Source organism: Pogona vitticeps, chromosome 1 (genome assembly GCF_051106095.1).
Source record: "Pogona vitticeps strain Pit_001003342236 chromosome 1, PviZW2.1, whole genome shotgun sequence".
Taxonomy (NCBI): domain Eukaryota; kingdom Metazoa; phylum Chordata; class Lepidosauria; order Squamata; family Agamidae; genus Pogona; species Pogona vitticeps.
The window spans coordinates 223,288,901-223,308,216 of NC_135783.1; the positions used below are offsets into that span (position 1 = coordinate 223,288,901).

The 19,316-nt window shown below is 42.9% G+C and overlaps 1 protein-coding gene across 1 annotated transcript; it reads left to right on the plus strand.

Annotated features, from left to right (window-relative positions):
- Positions 1-6,212: 6,212 nt before the first annotated feature.
- LOC110086142 (DDB1- and CUL4-associated factor 10-like) lies at positions 6,213-16,952 on the plus strand. Its single transcript, XM_078376980.1, is given in 4 exon segments — positions 6,213-6,708; positions 6,711-7,184; positions 7,399-7,531; positions 7,533-16,952. Coding segments are annotated over 4 exon segments (1,221 nt in total). The 5' UTR covers positions 6,213-6,227; the 3' UTR covers positions 7,666-16,952.
- Positions 16,953-19,316: the final 2,364 nt, after the last annotated feature.

A 19,316-nucleotide genomic window follows, 5' to 3' on the forward strand; every position in this document is an offset into this window, starting at 1 on the left:
CACAGCGACAAAATGTACAGATCAGCACAGAGCAACACAGTACAGTACTAGGCTCCACACTAGCGGATCTCACACTGGAGCAGATGGGAGCAAAACACAGCAAAAATATACTCCCACCCAGTGGCAGCACAAACAATAACAACAAGGGGAAAACAAGGAGATAAGTCCTGCTTTGATTCTGTTGACACTTTTTTTAGCCCTATATTGTGACAATGGTATCATGCTGACAGAAAAGTTAAAGGAATAATCCGAATGGATGGGCCTTATGTATGTGTCCCAAGCTTTACACCCCCACATGAATGCAATCTAAATTCCCCATACCATCTTTCGAGTCAATGAAACTTTGCTGTGTATACTAATCAGATTCCAACATTTGCAGGTGTTGCTTTCACACCTTGCCAACCACAGCTTCTCCCATGTGACTGTCACTCTGAGTTTTACACACCTACAGTAAAAGCTTAATGTGTTTTGCTTCCTGGTATGCTGTGCTTCAGATAAATGGAGAGTTGTACTGATTTGGCTTTAACCACTCTTGGGAGCTGGACAATTGCCCAACTTTGATAGATATTGGCACTAGTTAAGGTGTGAACTATAGAAGATTGGGGTGAATCTATTTGGAACAGAAGACTCCATATTTCAGATTCAATGACAGTGTATCGTTTGTACTTTCAGGATGGTTCATTATATAAAAGTGATCAGTTTTATTACAAATATTAATCAAATGGCACTGTCATCAAAACCTATTATACAATAAAAGTGTTCATCTCAGTCCAAGGACTCAGAGAGATCGACAGATCTGTCTGGGCACTGGAGCTCCTGGTTATGATTTTTCACTTCTACCAGCCCACATCTCTTGTAGTGCAAGAGAGGAAGAACACAAAATCTAAGGGCCTTTGCCCAGCTCACTATATCAAGACTACTAAACTGAAGCCTAGGTAAAGGTAAAGGTTCCCCTTGACAATTTGTCCAGTTGTATCTTACTCAAGGTGGCGGTGCTCATCTCCATTTCCAAGCCGTAGAGCTAGTGTTTTGTCCACAGACAATCCTCCGTGGTCACGTGGCCAGCGTCACTAGACACAGAACGCCGCTTACCTTCCCACCTATTTAGCTACTCACATTTTTGCATTTTGCATGCTTTCGAACCGCTAGGTTGGCAGGAGAGCTGGGACAAGCGATGGGAGTTCATTCTGTTGCATGGATTCGATCTTATGACTACACGTCTTCTGACCTTGCAGCACAGAGGCTTCTGCAGTTTAACCTGCAGCGCCACCACGTCCCTTAGCCTAGAGAAGCCGAAAATTTTGAGGGCTACTTCACACATGATTAAATGCATATACATAAGTCAGTTTTGCATAGGAATTTGTTGAAGCTTGTGTGAAGATTATCAGATAATATCAGTCCTACATATATAAACTTTAGCTGCTTATACCAGTAAATTTTACAAATTAGCACCATCACACGTGTTAGAACTGCAGAGCTGGTAGCGATCCCATGGATCATTGAGTCCAGCCCCTATGATTGAAGCACAATGGGGAATTGAACTCACAATCACTGGCTCCACAGCCAGATACCTAAACCACTGAGCTATCCACCAGTTCTAGCTATCCAACAGTATCCTAAGGACAGAAAACAGCCAAGATAATGCTATTGAAATAGTCTGCTTCTGGATCAAAATAGTTGAATTATCATAACATTTTCATTTTTCAAATTTTTTACCTATATTTCATATACATCCATAATTTTAAATTGTGCAGTGTTCTGAAATGAATAAAGAAAGAAAAGAACCATCACACAGCTAATCGAAATATAAGGTCCATGCAAATGTAGCAGCATCACACCACTGTCTGAACATGGGGTTCATGCAAACCTACCTGATCATAAAGTCTATGTTGGAATTGTATTAAACCACTGAAGATCCCCAGAGGGGACTAAGTTGACTTGTACTGTTTGCAGTTCTGGTACAGGAGAATCTACTAAGAAGAAAGGATGAATTTGTCCTGACACTAACTTCATTTCTCATAACTGACAGATGCTAGAATCACTAATGCCAACAATGGCTCTAACCTGGCCTCTCTCACACTCCCCAAATATAGGTTCTTGATTATTTAGTTTCTCATTTCTTCCTTAAGTCCATAACATCTTTCTTTAGAGGATGAGCAGAAAGCTCCAATATCATTCATAATTTAGCAGTGTTTGCTCGATTTCCCCTACTAATAAATCTAAGACCTTTATTACATATCTCAGGCCTGTGGCATTTATTTTGTGGAAAATAAAGTTGCAGAAGACCGCCCTTTATAAATATTTTAAGATTGTTTATGGATGATCCTTCTGAATATGCTTCCGGAATACACTAGTGGTCCTTTTCTTTTAACTCCCTTTTTAAAGCAATGTCAGTTTACTGGCATCCATTTTTAAAAGTTTGACAGAAATGTTAACTTACCATCACGTTAACAGAGCATGAAGATGTGGCACCAGGATCAGCACAAGTCATTATGTGAGCATACCCACACTAACACAATTCCTGTTCAGGGTGCAGAGGATGGCAGCTAATAAAATGAGAGGGAAAGCCTGCCACCCCTGTAAGTCCTTTTCCCTCTCCTTAAACCTGTTTATACGGTCAAATTACTGTGTGTTGGAATAGACTCTCATAAATTAATACCAGCAAATGGGGTGATGAATTGAGCATAGCCATTTTGGCTTAGGTATATGCCTTCTTCAAACCTGTATTGTTGCTTCTCAAGGTAGAGACCTATCTTTGCTTCTAGTATCTCAACGCCATAGGCAATATTACATGAGCTATACTGCTACTGCTTACTGTGGACAAAAGTGTACGTACATGTGGAAGGATCAGGAAGTGGGGGTCTGGAGAGAATCAGAACCTGAAAAATAGGCCATTGCAAGTAACAATATTCGTTGTAACAATACTTTTTAGGTAATGTGGGAGAAAGATGTTGTTTTGCAAAATAACATAATGCCAACTGCCACAAAAGAAGCTGCGACAACTACCACACAGGAGATTATCAAGAAGCCTTCCTCCCTTGGTCAAAAATAGTCTAATTATCTTAACAGTCCAATTTGTTTTTCATTTTACCTGTATTTCATATACATCCATAATTTTGAACTGTGCAACACTCTGAAACAAATAAAGAAAGATTACTATTGAAATATTGTATGCAGGGGGGGGGGTTACTGGTAATTAAGGTCCATGTTTCCATTTGTAGGGTTTCATTCATTAAATGATGACAAAATTTTAAAAGTCATATATTCGTAGCGGAGTGCTAATGTGTAACTCTTAAGGTAACGAGCAACAGGTAATTACTTGTGTGTTACTTTTTTTAAAAAAAATTAGGAGTACAGTCTGATACATTATTTTTAAAAAGACAACATTATGAGATCTGAGAGTGATTGAGAGATCATTTAAAAATCATAAAAAACAAGAAGCACCCTTGACATGAACATATGAAAACTGAAATTGAAACAGAGTCACTACCTTTCACACATATAATATATCTGAGCTAAAATAATTGTTCAGAATCACCTAGTAGCCAGCTTATCAATCCCTATACCTCCCAGGCAGGTAACAGTTCAATCTGCCAGGAATGCAACACCGCGCTGAGCAGTTTCAAAAGACAGGGAGATAACTAGACAGATCTGCCTTAGAGGCAGGTCACTGGCAAGGGGAGGGATTCCAGACAGATACTTGTTCATGTCTATCCACAAAGTAAGGTAAAATCCTTTGTATATCACCTCTCAGACAGGCAGCATATTCAGGTCTCGCTGTATGGCAGATCAGCATGTAGATATGCCTAGGAGGGATAGAAGTATGCAAGACAGCTTTTCCATTACTTCAAAGAGTTATCAAGAATTGTACTCTTAACAGTTTCTCAAGAAAGAGGCTTCCTGTAAAGAATCATATAAACACCTTAGGGTTTGTTGCAAAATATGATAAAGGTACTCTCTAGAGCTAATTGTTTGTTTTCTGTAATTAAGTACCAAAAGAAAACTGTAACTTTTAGTAAAACTGTTCCCTTTTTCAAAGTTGGCCTTTGCAACGAACAGGACAATAGATTTACTTCATAAGAACGTTTCATAGATTATGAACAACCATAAGAAGTGACCTACATTTGAAAGAGTTCAGACACAAAAGAAGACAAGGCTGCTAGCTATATTTTTTATGATTTGTATATAAGATGAAATTTCAGCAGGATACTTTGTTTCGTTGGCTACCCCTGCTGCATGGTCCCAGGATGCCCCCAGAAGAAGCAGATTTTCCCTTGCTCTATTATTGCTCTGTGAATGGGCAGTTTTGGGTTTCACTTGCTTTCCAGTGAGAGAATTTGTACAATTAATCTCAGAAATGGCAAATGCACACTTTGCCACAGGAGTTCATTTGCTGTTTCTTTCTCTTGCAGATCACTGATGATCAGCATTGGCATCAGCATGCACACACTCAAACAGAGTCCCGTGGATGTGACTTAATATGATCTATCATCTGGCAGAGGATCCAGTAAGAAAATAAATTGAATATCTGAATTTGAATCTGTGCCCAACTTATATAGCTGTTAGTCAGAAACAAGCCTGAAAACAGAGATAAAAACAAATAAAACACCCCCCAAGAATAATGACTAGCTAATAGAGATGGGGACGAATATAAAAACAGATCATTTTTTTCCAATGACTATAGCCAATTCGTTAAATATTTGTCGATCCATATTTGTGGGTTCCAGATACCCACACGAATATGAAGGGATGAACATTTTACCGTTTTTATTCGTCCTTCATATTCGTCGTCTCATATTAAAAAAACAAAAACACCATTCTGCCTACCGGCAGCTTATCAGTGGCAGAAAGGCAGCCACCACTCCACACAGCCACCCAATACCACAGCCTACCCCCACCCCCTTCCTTTCCCTACCTTAGGCCCCACTCCACCCCGCCCCACCCCCACTGGCACCCTGTTACCTTAACAGCTGCTGCCAAGGTCTTCTGGCCTTGGATCCATCCATGTAAAAAGGGAGACTGGCTGCCCTTTGCAAAGATGGCAGCTGCAGCTTCCCTACCCTAAATGAAGCCACAGCCACTATCTTTGCAAAGGGCAGCCAGTCTCCCTTTTTGCACACCGTGGCTGGAAGGCATGATGGAGACCTTGGCAGCAGCTATTAAGGTAAGGGGGTGTCAGTGGGAGTGGGGTGGGGGCTAAGGTAAGGAAAGGAAGGGTGTGTGGGGGTAGGCTGTTTGGGTGGCTAGCTGTGTGTGGGGGGTGGCTGCCTATCAGCTTCTGATTAGCTGATTAGTGGCCAGTAGACAGAATGGGCTTCTGTGCCGTGTGGTAAACTCTCCTGGGGTGACCCAATTTCTGGGTGAATAACTCAGATGCCTGATATCCAATCTTCACCAAATTTGGCAGGCATGTTTGGGAAAGACACGGGAAGCTCTGTTGTGATTCTCTAGTCTCTAAGTACCTGGGGGGAGCTTTCCTGGGGGGTCCTCTTTGTGACTGTATAACTTGGGGATCTGTGATCCAATGCTCACTAATCTTTCAGGGGTTGTATAATAGCATCTGAGGAAGCTTCCCTGCAAATTTATTGTGTCCAGGTAGTTGGGGGCCAGTGTTATAGCTGTTTAAAATGCAGATGAATCGATGGATTGATTCATTGATTCATTGAAGAATATTTGTATATTCGTATTTGTTGATTCATTAACTATGATCAAAACGATTCAACATTTTTAATATATCCCCATCTCTAATAGTTAATTATTTTATATCACTAAATAAGCAAGATCATATTAATCAGGTCTCTAAAATCTTCGGAGAAATTTGGGGAGGGCCAGGATTGCCAAGATGCCTGCGGTACCCTTTCAGTCTTACCATATAAAATTGAGTTGGTACGCGCCGCACCGGAAGTGCAAGGGGGGGCGGTTAGGTGGCAGTAGCAGCAGCAGCGGCGGCGGCACCCTTGGGTGTTATGAGAGGAATGCTGCTGCCCGGAGCGGCGGGGCTGAGCTCGGGATGAGCTGGCGGGTGCGGTGGGGCTCCACCCCAGAGCGGTCGTCTCCAGGCGAGGGGGACCAGTCGCCGCCTCCATCGTCCCCACCACTTCCACTCCTATGCCTCCTGCTCCATGCCTGTGTCGGTGCCCGGCGGGGGCCTGTTCGCCTGGGTGCGCGACCGGCGCCTGGGCCATGGGGGCCGCTGCATGGAGCCGGCCCGAGACACCTTCCGGGCGATGACGGGGCTCTACGGGGCCATCCAGCCCGCGGATTCTGTCTCCCCCATCACATGCATGCATGGCGCCCTCTTCAACCTGGAGTATTCCCCTGGTGGGTCAGTGCTAACTGTTGCTTCTGAACAGACGGAAGTCCTGCTTTTTGACCCCATATCTTCAAAGCACATCAAAACATTCTCCACTGCTCATGAGGACTGTGTAAATAATATCACGTTTCTTGATAACAGACTGTTTGCAGCATGCTCTGATGACACTACCATAGCGCTGTGGGATCTGAGGAAGCTTGATTCCAAAGTGTGCACTTTACACGGTCACACCAGCTGGGTGAAGAACATTGAATATGATACTAACACAAGATTGTTAGTAACATCGGGATTTGATGGAAATGTTATTATTTGGGATACCAATAGGTGCACAGAAGATGGCTGCCCTCACAAGAAGTTTTTTCACACCAGCTTCCTCATGCGCATGAGGTTGACCCCAGATGTTCCAAAATGTTGATCTCAACTTCTTCCGGGTATCTCCTGATTTTGCATGACCTCGACTTAACCAAATCTTTAGAGGTTGTCAGCTACCCCATTTTAAGAGCCAGGAGGACCGCATCCAATTTAGATCTGGCCTCTGCCGCCTCATCTGGTCCAAGGAGTACTGGATCACCATGTCACCAGGGTGACTCAACCCCCCTATCTGAGAAAAATGCAGTACGAGCTACCCAACAAGAAGGTGGATCACCACGCAATAGTCTTGAAGTTCTGACCCCAGAGGTTCCTGGTGAGAGGGATTGAGGAAACTGCATTACATCACTGCAGCTCCATCCCAAAGGGTGGGCTACGCTTCTTCGATGCTCAAGTAACACTGATGACCAGGAGTGGACTTGTGTCTATGAATTCCAAGAAGGCACCCCAGTGAGGCCAATTTCCCCTCGGTGTTCTCTCCGATTGACTCACTGCATTGAGTGAGTCAATTGTGTTATGAGAGGAATGCTGCTGCCCGGAGCGGCGGGGCTGAGCTCGGGATGAGCTGGCGGGTGCGGTGGGGCTCCACCCCAGAGCGGTCGTCTCCAGGCGAGGGGGACCAGTCGCCGCCTCCATCATCCCCACCACTTCCACTCCTATGCCTCCTGCTCCGTGCCTGTGTCGGTGCCCGGCGGGGGCCTGTTCGCCTGGGTGCGCGGCCAATGTTGGTCGAGGCTATATCAAAGAACTCTGTTTCAGCCCGGATGGCCGCATGATCGCCTCCCCGCATAGTTATGGGATCCGCTTGTTGGGGTTTGACTTGCAGTGCAGTGAACTGGTGGACTGTTTGCCCCTTGCAAGAGATCCGCTCACTCTACTCGCATAGTGACGTGGTCCTGACCACCAAGTTCTCTCCAACGCATTGTCAGATTGCCTCTGGGTGCCTTAGTGGGCGTGTGTCTTTATATCAGCCAAAGTTTTAGGCACCTTTTGCCTTGAAAGGAATATCTGTTGTTTGTCTTTTAAATTACTTCAGTTTAGTTGGAGTGTTCTTTTAAAAACAAAACAAAACAGAAGAATCTTGTACATTTGGACAAGTGCAGCGTTACTTTGATCCCTGGACTGAAAGGCATGACCATATAAAATTGAAAGGGCTGGGTTTTTGTTTTCCTTTCTTTTAATGAAGCCTTAACAGTACCATTTTATGGAATTTGATCCTGTCATTGGAACATCTTGATAGAGGTCATAGGAATTCACATAGGGTTTATTTATTACATACAATGTACTGTAACTTACATTGTGACAATATAACTCTTGCTTATTCTGAACAGTTAAGCACATCATTTTTACTCAAGCCACTCATTTCAAACTTTCCTTGCAAATTAACTCTCTTGGGGTAGTCATTATTCTAAACTGTATTCTAAAATACACACAGAGACCCAAAAGATATAGATATAGATTATAAAATGAGCATTCTAGCATGCACACACAGAGAGAGGGGGAGAGAGGGGGAGAGAGATGTGAGAAAGTTTGTGTGTGTGTATGTGTGTGTGTGTGTATGTATGTGCGCGCACGCTCATGTATGCGTGCACTTCCTAGAATGCTCATTAATCAAATACAATCAAATAACTTCTAGCTTACTGGTAATGCTGTTTTCCAATATTATGAAATGAACCAAAGACAAGGCATCTTAATTTGGCCACGTTCCATTTCAATACATTTTAATCAATCTACTAAACCTCAGCACCTTTTGAAAATAAAATCAGATGGTACAAAGCCTGCCACAAAGGAAAAGAAACACACACACACACACACACACACACACACACAAACAAACAAATCTACCTACAGTGGACCCTCGACTTACAGACTTTTCGAATTACAGACTTCTCTGGCTGCAAAATTTAGGTTCGACTTGCAGCCAGAGAATCGACCTACAAACCAGAAAAAAACCAAAATGGAACAAAAATGGAACAAAAGCAGCCAGTTACGAGATTAATCAGTTTTCAGTGTATTGTAAGTCAATGGAGACTCAACCTATGGACTTTTCGACCTACAGCCACTGTTCCAATACGGATGAATTCCGTAAGTAGAGGGTCCACTGTATAGTGTGGGCATAGATATGTATAACAGAGCAGAAAGAAACCATCCACACAAACCTGGAAATGTGTTTTGAGGAATTTAAATACATACCAAATGAGAAAGCAGACTGTTAAGCAACAAGGTCACTGAAGCAGAGATACATAGGAGCATGCAGCTGACCTCCCAGGCCCATTTCCAAATCCCAATTTGTTGGGCATATTCAGTGCAACACCCACTTATAAGTTCATCTAGGAAGAAAGCTCAAAATATTGGCCTGTCAAGTCTGTAAAATATAGGAAAGGAGAGGAAGTCACACAGGGACAACAAGCCACAAAGGTAGGAATGACAAATTCCTACTGTCCCTGCCTAGACAGGGATACAGAAAGGCAAATATGGAATAATATGCTAGAGATCTGGATTTGCATCAAGGCACCTATTGGCCCAGGATGTATTAAATACACATTTAATACACATTCATGACAGTAGCCCTGTGGAGTTTTATAGCTGGGTTGTTTCATATTCATAACAATTCCTTTGAAGCATTTATATTTTCAGGTCCAGCAATAATCTCCACTGTAACAAAGTCAATTCATATGTAACTGCATTGGTTCATATGTCTCTCTGGCTAACCTTGTTACTTCCTCAGCTGAACTCCCTTCTCTGTTTCATTCTTTGACCCCGTTTCTGCACTTTAGGCAGCTACTGTCACCTTCACTCAGTGTATGCTTCACAGAAAGCATGTGGCCTTGTGCTGCTGTATGTATTAACTTCAAAAACTGAAATAATTAATGTTGTCTTCATATGTGGCTATGGACAGTGCTTTTTCAGTGGACAAAAGGGAACATTATTTCCCCCAAAAGACTGTGTTGTTTGTTTGTTTGTTTGTTTGTTTGTTTGTTTGTTTGTTTGTTTGTTTGTTTCCCAATTAGTGGAAAGCACTATTCTGGGCATTTAACAATCAATGAAGTCAAACAAAGAGCAACAATAAATTAAACAATAGTAATAATATTAAAATATAAAAATAGAACAAATCAACTCCTGCATCACAGAATAAGCAAGCCAAAAACATCAAGCTATGATTGGACAGATGACAAGTTCATGTGAGGTTGCCACCAAATGCCTCTGTAAAGAGCAGCATCTTAAAGGTAAGCAGGGAGGCGGGCAGGTGCAACTTGACTGGGAGCCAGTTCCAAAGGGCTGGTGCCATCGTTGAAAAGGTCCAGTTTCTAGTACAGTGGTGCCTCGCTTAACGAGGATAATCTGTTCCAGCAAAATCGCTGTAGAGTGAAATCCTCATTAAGTGAAATTTTAAAAATCCCATTGAAATGCATTGAAAACCTGTTCAATACGTTCCAGTGGGCTGAAAAACTCACCGTCCAGCGAAGATCCTCCATAGGGGTGGCTATTTTTGGTGCCTGTAAAGCAAGGAATCCATCCAAAAACACAGCAAGGAGCCATTTTACACAGCAGGCAGCCATTTTGAAGCCGCTGATCAGCTGTTTAAAAAATATATACAGTGGTCGTAATGCTAAGAATCGGTTCCCAAAGCAGGGAACTGATCGTCGGGAAGCAAATTCTGCCTATTAAAACATTGTTTTGCGATCACAAAACAGTCATCATATAGCGGTTTCATTGTTTAACGAGGCAATCGTTAAGCGAAGCACCACTGTATATATTTTTCTAGTCTCCCTTGTGTGACAACCCGGAGAAGCATAGTCTGAGATCTGGTGGTGCAGGTCGATGTTCTTAGGGAGAGGCACTTGTGTGTGTGTGTGTGTGTGTGTGTGTGTGTGTGTGTTGGCACACTCAGGACTGGTGAAAGAAGCATCTCGATCAGTAATGCTGAAGCAGAATGCAGCTGCCACTCCTGTTGAGTTCAGTTCTGTACATGGAATTGAGAGTGGGGTTAAGGTTCTCTGGTCTACCAGCTCAAGCAGCAAAGCCTTTCTGATTAGCCCTTGTTAGACAAGAAGCAGCCTACCAGCTGTAATTCCAGTTGTGAAGGAGAACTTGCAAGGTGAAGCTGGGAAAGAAATGGGAAAAGTTACTTTTTGAACGACAGCGTCCAGAAACCCATAGCCAATGTCACTCTGAAATGCCAGGCATTGCAGTCCCCAGATGTAGTGGCTAGGCCTGAAATGTTGAACCTGTCAGTTTACTAGCCATGATCTGTGTTATTGTTAGTGCAACATTAACATGTGCCTGTGAGTGTGTGAGAAAGGAAAAACAGCTTGTTGAGAATAAATGGTTCTACAGTCCCATGTATTTGAAGTGAGTAGGATAGCTACATAATGTAATGGAGTGATAAATGGTGTGCTCCCGACTTCGCTCTAATTACAAGGGTTGAAAATTCAGCATGTCCTTACAAGACTTCAAGGGAGTTCCTCCCAGGCTGATTTCAATCCAGCATAATGGAGACCTAATTCACTGAAGAGCTCAATTAGGATGATGGCTCAGGGTCACAGTTCCAGTCATTTAGCTGGATTAAAAGCCTGTTTCAGTGTAAAGCAACAGCAGAACAAGGTGAAGCATCTAAAGATATCTGCCCTTCTGAGTACCTTTCAGAAGGCCATTCAAGAAAGCAGTGGGGAGAGGAAGAGAGTTTATGTCCTGCCATGGGGTAAGTGTATCAGAATTGAATAATTATACAGTGGATTATATCTCTTTCATCCTTTGACAACTCCTTTTGCATTCACACAGGGCAAGTACATGAAAAGTATTGAAAAGGTATACATTGCAGTACTGAAGAGTGCTCTTACTGTGCTTTTTTTCATGGGGGGCGCAGATTAAGACTTCAATTATATTAAAATTGTCTCTTGCAGACAATGACAACCAAATGCAAAGCTGGCACAGAGAGCTAAGGTATTCATGATCACAATCACTTCTGCTTTGGTCTATTGTAGATTCGTACTAACCATGAAATAAGAGCCAGCCCAATGTTTTGCTGCTTAAAGTCAAGGGAGGTTATCTTCTTCCTCTAACCAACCCATGTATGAAAGCTAACCGAGTCCACAGATGAACACTACCTCAAGACTGGCAGTGGGATAGTGGCCAGAATTCTATTAGTTATGCCCACCAGCATAATGTGATTGGTGTGAATCTCAGGTGTGAATTGCTACCAGTTAAGATGCTGGGGGCGTCGTGGCACCGCGGGCTAAACCGCAGAAGCCTGTGCTGCAGGGTCAGAAGACCAGCAGTCATAAGATCGAATCCACATGACGGAGTGAGCTCCTGTCACTTTGTCCCAGCTCCTCGCCAACCTAGCAGTTGGAAAGCATGCAAATGCGAGTAGATAAATAGGTACCACCTCAGTGGGAAGGTGAACAGCGTTCCGTGTATAGCCACGCTGGCCATGTGACAATGGAAACTGTCTTCGGACAAACGCTGGCTCCATGGCTTTGAAACGGGGATGAACACCGCCCCCTAGAGTCGGACACGACTGACTAAAATGTTCAAGGGAACCTTTACCTTTACTTTAAGATGCTGGTAGAGAAAGGATGCACAACAGGAACTGCCTACACTGGCTTCCTAACTTGCAGCAGTCTGTACTTGAAATCCACGTCAACAGAATTATGCCAGTGTAACTGTTTGACAACAATATGGCCAACCTGACCTGGGAGCAGCAGGTTATTTTAGCAGCCTCAGGAAGATTGGTGGCATTTCCATAGCTCTGTCCTTCAAGCAAAGAGAAGAGTAAATGTTTATAAGGTAGAATTGAGAGGATGTCATTGCTGTTCACCCAATCCATTGTCTAATGATGGGGCCAGCACTACCAAAAGGAGGAAGAAGTAAAAATAAAATGCTTTGAATATGTCAGTTATCCATTTGGTATTTGACTCATAAGGAAGTGGTCAATTCAACACATTGGACATCAGTAGGGCATGATTACTCATAGGTTACAAAAGCCCTCCACGTATGTGTAAAATGTATGCCTGAAAAAATCAGTGTGGGTTTGCACACCCTTCTAAAATGATCCTGAAGTGCTGGTGCTCAGAAAGTTCAGAAGTAGGGATGGGCATGCACCTCTGGTTCAGCAGTTTGTGCCGGTTCATTTATTGGCCAAACAGATGTTCTCCACTTCAAAGCCCTGCTTCCTCTGGTAGGCATCCACTTGGAGGCAGCAGCCTAACCTCCCTGCTCTGCCTCCTCTGGGTGCTACCTCTGAGTGGGCACCCAGCAGAGGAGGCAGAGCTTTGAACTGCTGAACTTCATCTAATAAATGAACTGGCAGTTCATGCCCATCTCTAATCATAACCCAATGGTATACTTTGGCTGGATATCCCAGTTTCCCACCAGAGCCAAGCAACCTAACCCAACTCTGAAGCCCTATAAAAACCTGCTCGAAAAGACAGTGGACCTCTTTAAAACAAGACTCGTAGGGGAAAATGGAAGATTACAGCAGGGAAGAGAGGGGGGAGAAGTCCCAATTCCATTATGGAACACTGCGTTTTACCATTGAGTCTTGGCCAGACAGATTACATAGGAGGAAACCACAGGCTCAGAATTTCTGCACAGTTAGCACAGTAGTAATTCTGTACATCCAGAGCACAGAGTGAAATTGATTCATTTTGCATTTTCTGCTTTGGTGCAAGGGCTTTGTCATTCTGAGAGGTGAAATTGACCCTGCCATTAGTTCTATTGTGGCTCATAAATGGTGGTTTGAGGAACAGTGCTGGTAATCATAAGTTATTTTCTCAGTGTAAGTTATCTCTGCAAGGCACCTTTCTCCTTAAGCTACTCGGTGATCTTCTTGCATGTTGCAATGATTAGTGAATTCTGTCTTTAAAAAGCAGCCTGATTAAATTTTAAATTTTAGCCCTTTACTATTTACTCCAGGATTTTGCACTTTGTCGGCTGGGTATTGAAATGTTGCCTGGTAAGGATAACATATTCACCCTGGTTTTGTCCACCCTTTACTAGTAGCCAAGAGAAATAGGAAAGGAGAACAACAATGCCAATTCTGAGCTACTCCATGTCCTTGAAGGAGTTAATTTCCCCAGAATGTGCCGAAATGTGATCATAAACAATAACTACGCAATTTAAGCCTGCAATGCTTTAGTTGTGTCACAAGCCTTTTTGAGTTATGCCACCATTTCCTCTTGAACTTTTGATCTTAGAGGTAAAAACAGTATCATAAAACCCCCTCTTCTCTGTCCCTCATCACTATGTTAGCTCTTCATTGTACAGCTGCAAAGTTTCAACTTTCAAGCTTATCTACAAGTCTTCCTGTCTTTCTTCCTTCATTCATTCAGAACTGCCATCTATCCATCACAAAAACAGGCCACAGAATCCACATGTTGCAATTTAGACTGGTGTCATAATGTGTGAAAGCACTCGGGGACACTTGTTTTTATTGAAAAATAAAATCAATATAAGGGCAGTTCAAATTTGTTAGAAGCACCGCTATGGAAAGATAATGAGGTTGCAAATGTATGCACAGATATATATTTAAAGAAAGGAAAGGTGGGGGAAAGCAATCTGGTTAGCTCAGTGGCTTAGGCGTCTAGCTGTGAAGCCAGAAGTTGGGAGTTCAATCCCCCACTTTGCCTTATTGATCCATAGGGTCCCTTCCAGCTCTGGAGTTCAAAGGTGGTGGTGGTGGTGGTTAATAATTCCTATCAGGGAGGAATAAAAGATTTTTCTTCCAATTTTGTGCGCTGTCACGCTGTCAAGTCAATTCTGACTTATGGTGACCCCTTCCAGAGTTTCCAAAGTAGTGAGTTCTCAGAAGTGGTTTATCTCTACTAGGGGTGCCCTGGAACTGTGCAGCTTGCCCAAGGCTACACAGAGTGCCTCTTCTCCCAAGAAGCACAATGGGGAATCCAACTCCCAACTTCTGACTCTGCGGCCAGATGCCTAACTCACTGAGTTATCCAGCTAGCTCATGACTCAGTCAAATGTGTGAGCCAATTTTGCATTGTGTAGGATTGTACGAGAAACATAAGCCAAGCAACTGCTTGAACCTCAGTGTCCCTGAATTGTAACTCTTTGTCGCCACTCCCTGTTCTACAGCATCTGCTACCTGAGATAGATGCCTCACTCTGCTTAGATGTAGGGCATTACAGATGCCTGGAGAAGGTTCAAGAAACCCTATAGAACGGGTAAGTTGTGATGAATTGGGAGGGATCCTCAGAAAAAAATTTTAGCTTTTGAGATCCTCACTGAAAGTGCTGGACTCGGACTTGGGTAACTTGGATTTAAATCTCTTCTTGGCAATGAAAACTTACACATGGAGCAGGATGACAATGGTGCAACTGCTCCTTAAACATCTCACATACTTTGGAAACCCTGTTAGTCACCAGAAGTCTGAATCAACTTGGGGGCAGATAAGAGAGATTTTTGGGTACATGGAAAAAGATTGGGAGAAGTGAATTTCCTAAATCTGTTTTATCCAAAGCAGCTTCTACAGGAATGTATCAACCTCACACAGTTACAGGAATTTGATACCATTTTAACTTTTAGGATTAAAAACTTTAATTCTGGTTCCAGCCTTCTGAGTCTTCAGATGTGTTGTTTTGTTAGGTATTTTGAATTCTCTGTGGCAGTACGGGGGCATGCTAAAACTTTGTAGCAAAGAATGGTAAGTACCTCATTGAACTACAAATCCCAGCTTTCAAAAGGATGAAGACATGGGAATGGCACCAAACCACTGTAATTGCATCATTTAGATGCATTTGTTGTTGTTCTTTAGTTGTTAAGTCATGTCCGACTCTTCATGACCCCATGGACCAGAGCACGCCAGGACCTCCTGTCTTCCACTGCCACCCGCAGTTTGGTCAAATTCATGTTGGTAGCTTTGGTGACACTGTCCAACCATCTCATCCTCTGTCGTCCCCTTCTCCTCTTGCCCACACATTTTCCCAACATCAGGGTCTTTTCCAAGGGGTGTTTCCTGCTCATCAGATGGCCAAGGTATTGGAGCCTCAGCTTCAGGATCTCTCTTTCCAATGAGCACTCAGGGTTGATTTCCTTTAGAATGGATAGGTTTGATCTCCTTGCAATCCGGGGAAACTTCAAGAGTCTCCTACAGCACCACAATTCAAAAGCATCAATTCTTCAGCAGTCAGCCTTCTTTATGGTCCAGCTCTCACTTCCATACATCACTACTGGAAAAACATAGCTTTGACTATGTGGACCTTTGTCAGCAAGGTGATGTCTCTGCTTTTTAAGATGCTGTCTAGGTTTGTCATCACTTTCCTCCCAAGAAGCAGGTGTCTTTTAATTTCATGGCTGCTGTCACCTACTGCAGTGATCATGGAGCCCCCCCCAAAAAATTGTCACTGCCTCCATATCTTCCCCTTCTATTTGCCAGGAGATGATGGGACCGGTGGCCATGATATTAGGGGTTTGTGTTTTTTTTGATGTTGAGCTTCAGACCTTTCTTGCACTGTCCTCTTTCACCCTAATTACAAGGTTCCTTAATTCCGCCTCACTTTCTGCCATCATAGTGGTATCATCTGCATATCGGAGGTTGTTGATATTTCTTCCGGCAATCTTAATTCCAGCTTGGGATTCCTCCAGTGTGGCCTTTTGAATGATGCATTCTGCATATAAGTTAAATAAGCCGAGGGACAATATACGGCCTTGTTGTACTCCTTTCCCAATTTTGAACCAATCAGTTGTTCCATATCCAATTCTAACTGTTGCTTCCTGTCCCACATATAGATGTCTCAGGAGATAGAAAAGGTGATCAGGCACTCCCATTTCTTAAAGAACTTAGTTTGCTGTGGTCCACACAGTCAAAGGCTTTTGCGTAGTCAATGAAGCAGAAGTAGATTTTTTTTGGAACTCTCTGGCTTTCTCCATAATCCAGAGCATTTGGTCTCTCCATAATCCAGCACATTTGGTTAGCAATTTGGTCTCAAGTTCCTCTGCCCCTTCGAAATCCAGCTTGTACTTCTGGGAGTTCTCGGTCCACATACTGCTGAAGCCTGCCTTGGAGGATTTTGAGCATAACCTTGTTAAGCATGTGAAATGAGTGCAATTGCACGGTACTTGAAGCATTCTTTGGCGCTGCCCTTCTTTGAGATTGGGATGTAGACTGATCTTTTGCAATCCTCTGGCCACTGCTGAGTTTTCCAAACTCACGGGCATATTGAGAAGGCCCTCTTGTCTCTTCTTACTATTCTTTGGAAGTCTGCATTCCATTTTCTGTAACTTTCCCTAGCTCCCTTGCATTTTGTTTCCCTTCTCTTCTCTGCTATTTGTAAGGCGTCGTTGGAGAGCCACTTTACTTTCTTACATTTCCTTTTCTTTTGGATGGTTTTTGTTGCTGCCTCCTGTACAATGTTATGAGCCTCCAACCATAGTTCTTCAGGTACTTTGTCCAACAAATGTAGCTCCTTAAATCTGTTATTCACTTCCACTGTGTTTTCATAAGGGATTTGGTTTAGATTATATCTGACTAGCCCAGTGGTTTTTCCTACTTTCTTCAGTTTAAACTTGAGTTTTGCTATAAGAAGCAGATGATCAAAGCCACAAACAGCTCCAGGTCTTGTTTTTCCTTACTGTATATAGCTTCTCCATCTTTGGCTGCAGAGAACATAATCAATCTGATTTTGGTATTGCTGATCTGGTGATGTCCATGCGTAGAGTCGCCTCTTGTGTTGTTGGAAAAGAGTGTTTGTGATGAGCAGCTTGTTCTCTTGACAAAACTCTATTAGCCTTTACCCTGCTTCATTTTGAACTCCAAGGCCAAACTTATCTGTTGTTCCTTTTATCTCTTTAGCATTCCAGTCCCGTATAATGAGAAGAACATCTTTCTTTGGTGTCAGTTCTAGAAGGTGTTGTAAGTCTTCATAGAATTGGTCAGTGTTAGCCTCTTCAGCATCAATTGTGGTGCATAAACTTGGATTACTGTGATGTTGAAAGGTCTGCCTTGAATTCATATTAGATGCATTACAGATGCCTTAAAAAAACAGATAGAGGTTCAAGAGACCCTGCTGGATGAGTAGTTTGTGATGAAATGGAGGAGATCCCCAGTAATAAAGTAGGGCGCATTTTATGAGCAAAGTGTTTCTATTCATGCAAGACAGACCATGGCTTCACTTTAATTATTACATTATTGAGCAAAAATGATGCAATGCACCAGAAACACATTCATGTTACCTATGCAGGAGAACTATTGACATTCTCTATTTGCATACTGTGGTCCTGTTTGCTAACTATCTCAGAACCTGCTAAATATCTATGCCAAGCATGAATGCCACTGAACCGTGACTGTGGGGCTGTAGAGTGGCAACAGTTCAGAGACCACAAATAGGCATCAGCAGTGTTTGGAAGCTGACATAATGATGAGATGACTCAAGGCCAAGAATGTCATAGCAGCTGCCCATTTGGGAACATTCACACTTGGGATAAATGAGAGGCATCTCTAGTAATCTATTGCTGAAGTGGAAAAATGGATTAATATTTAGACAGACAATGACAATAATCTTCTGATGGGTCACATAAAATGGCTGTTTATTCGTGTCAATTAGCTGGAGTACCAGTCAGAGGGTTCAGCCGGGACAATCTGGACTATGACCTTTTCTGGATGTTGGAGTACTGTGGTGGTGTTGTCAGTTTCGATGGAGAACATAAGCATAACAAATGTGTTCAAATGATCACCTTTTAATAGGTAAATTGTTAAGGAAGATGTGTTTTGAAAAAGGTGTAAGAAGCCTGGATTAAGTATGTATTAATGACACTTGAGAAGAAAGTGGATAAATGTCACTGCAACTATTATTGGTGCACCTGAAAAAGATCTTGGATTTGCCCTACAGCTAAGCAGAGTGAGGCAGCTGTCTCAGGCAGCAGACGCTGTAGAATAGAGAGTGGCAATAAAGAATTACATTGCAGAACTGGGCCTGGCCTGGCCTGCTAAGCTTTCTGGCCTCAGTCATGAGGGAGGACATTGCTCTGTCTCCAATGATGAAATATGGCCTCTTCGAGACAAGTGAATAATTCCACTCCCCTCTTCTCAGTACATCCCTGATCATCATGAAAAAGCATGGAACTTACTGGGACATGCCTCCCAACGTTATTTTTAAAAAGCCACTTCAGCTAAGACTGTTTCACTTCAGGAAGTCTGAAGAAATCCTTTTCATAAATGTGTAGAAAATGAAATCACTTTCTCGAAGCTTCTCCTTTATAATGTGTGTGTGAGAGAGGGGGTGGGGGTGGGAGGGAGAAAAAGGAGAAGGGGAAGTGGAAAAGCTGGTCCTGTTTAAACTGAGACAAGTTTTACATCATCTGGATGGCAGGGAAGAATGCCGAGGAAACCAGCCACAATTCGAGTATCATTATGCAGGACAAATGTTTTGTTTCAAAGAGGATTAAGACTGAACTGCCAGTTCAGTCAGTTTTAGCAGGTGAGACATAATGATTTTTACCTCAGGAAAGGAAATATCATAGCCCAGCCCAGAACATGAAGTTTATGTGTGTGCGGAATCATTATTCACAGAAACATGGGGAAGTTTGCCATTGTGTATCTCTGACCATATTGTGAAGCTCATCCAGGCCCCCTTAAAATGGATGGATGCATTTTGTGGTACACCTGAGGCCACCACTT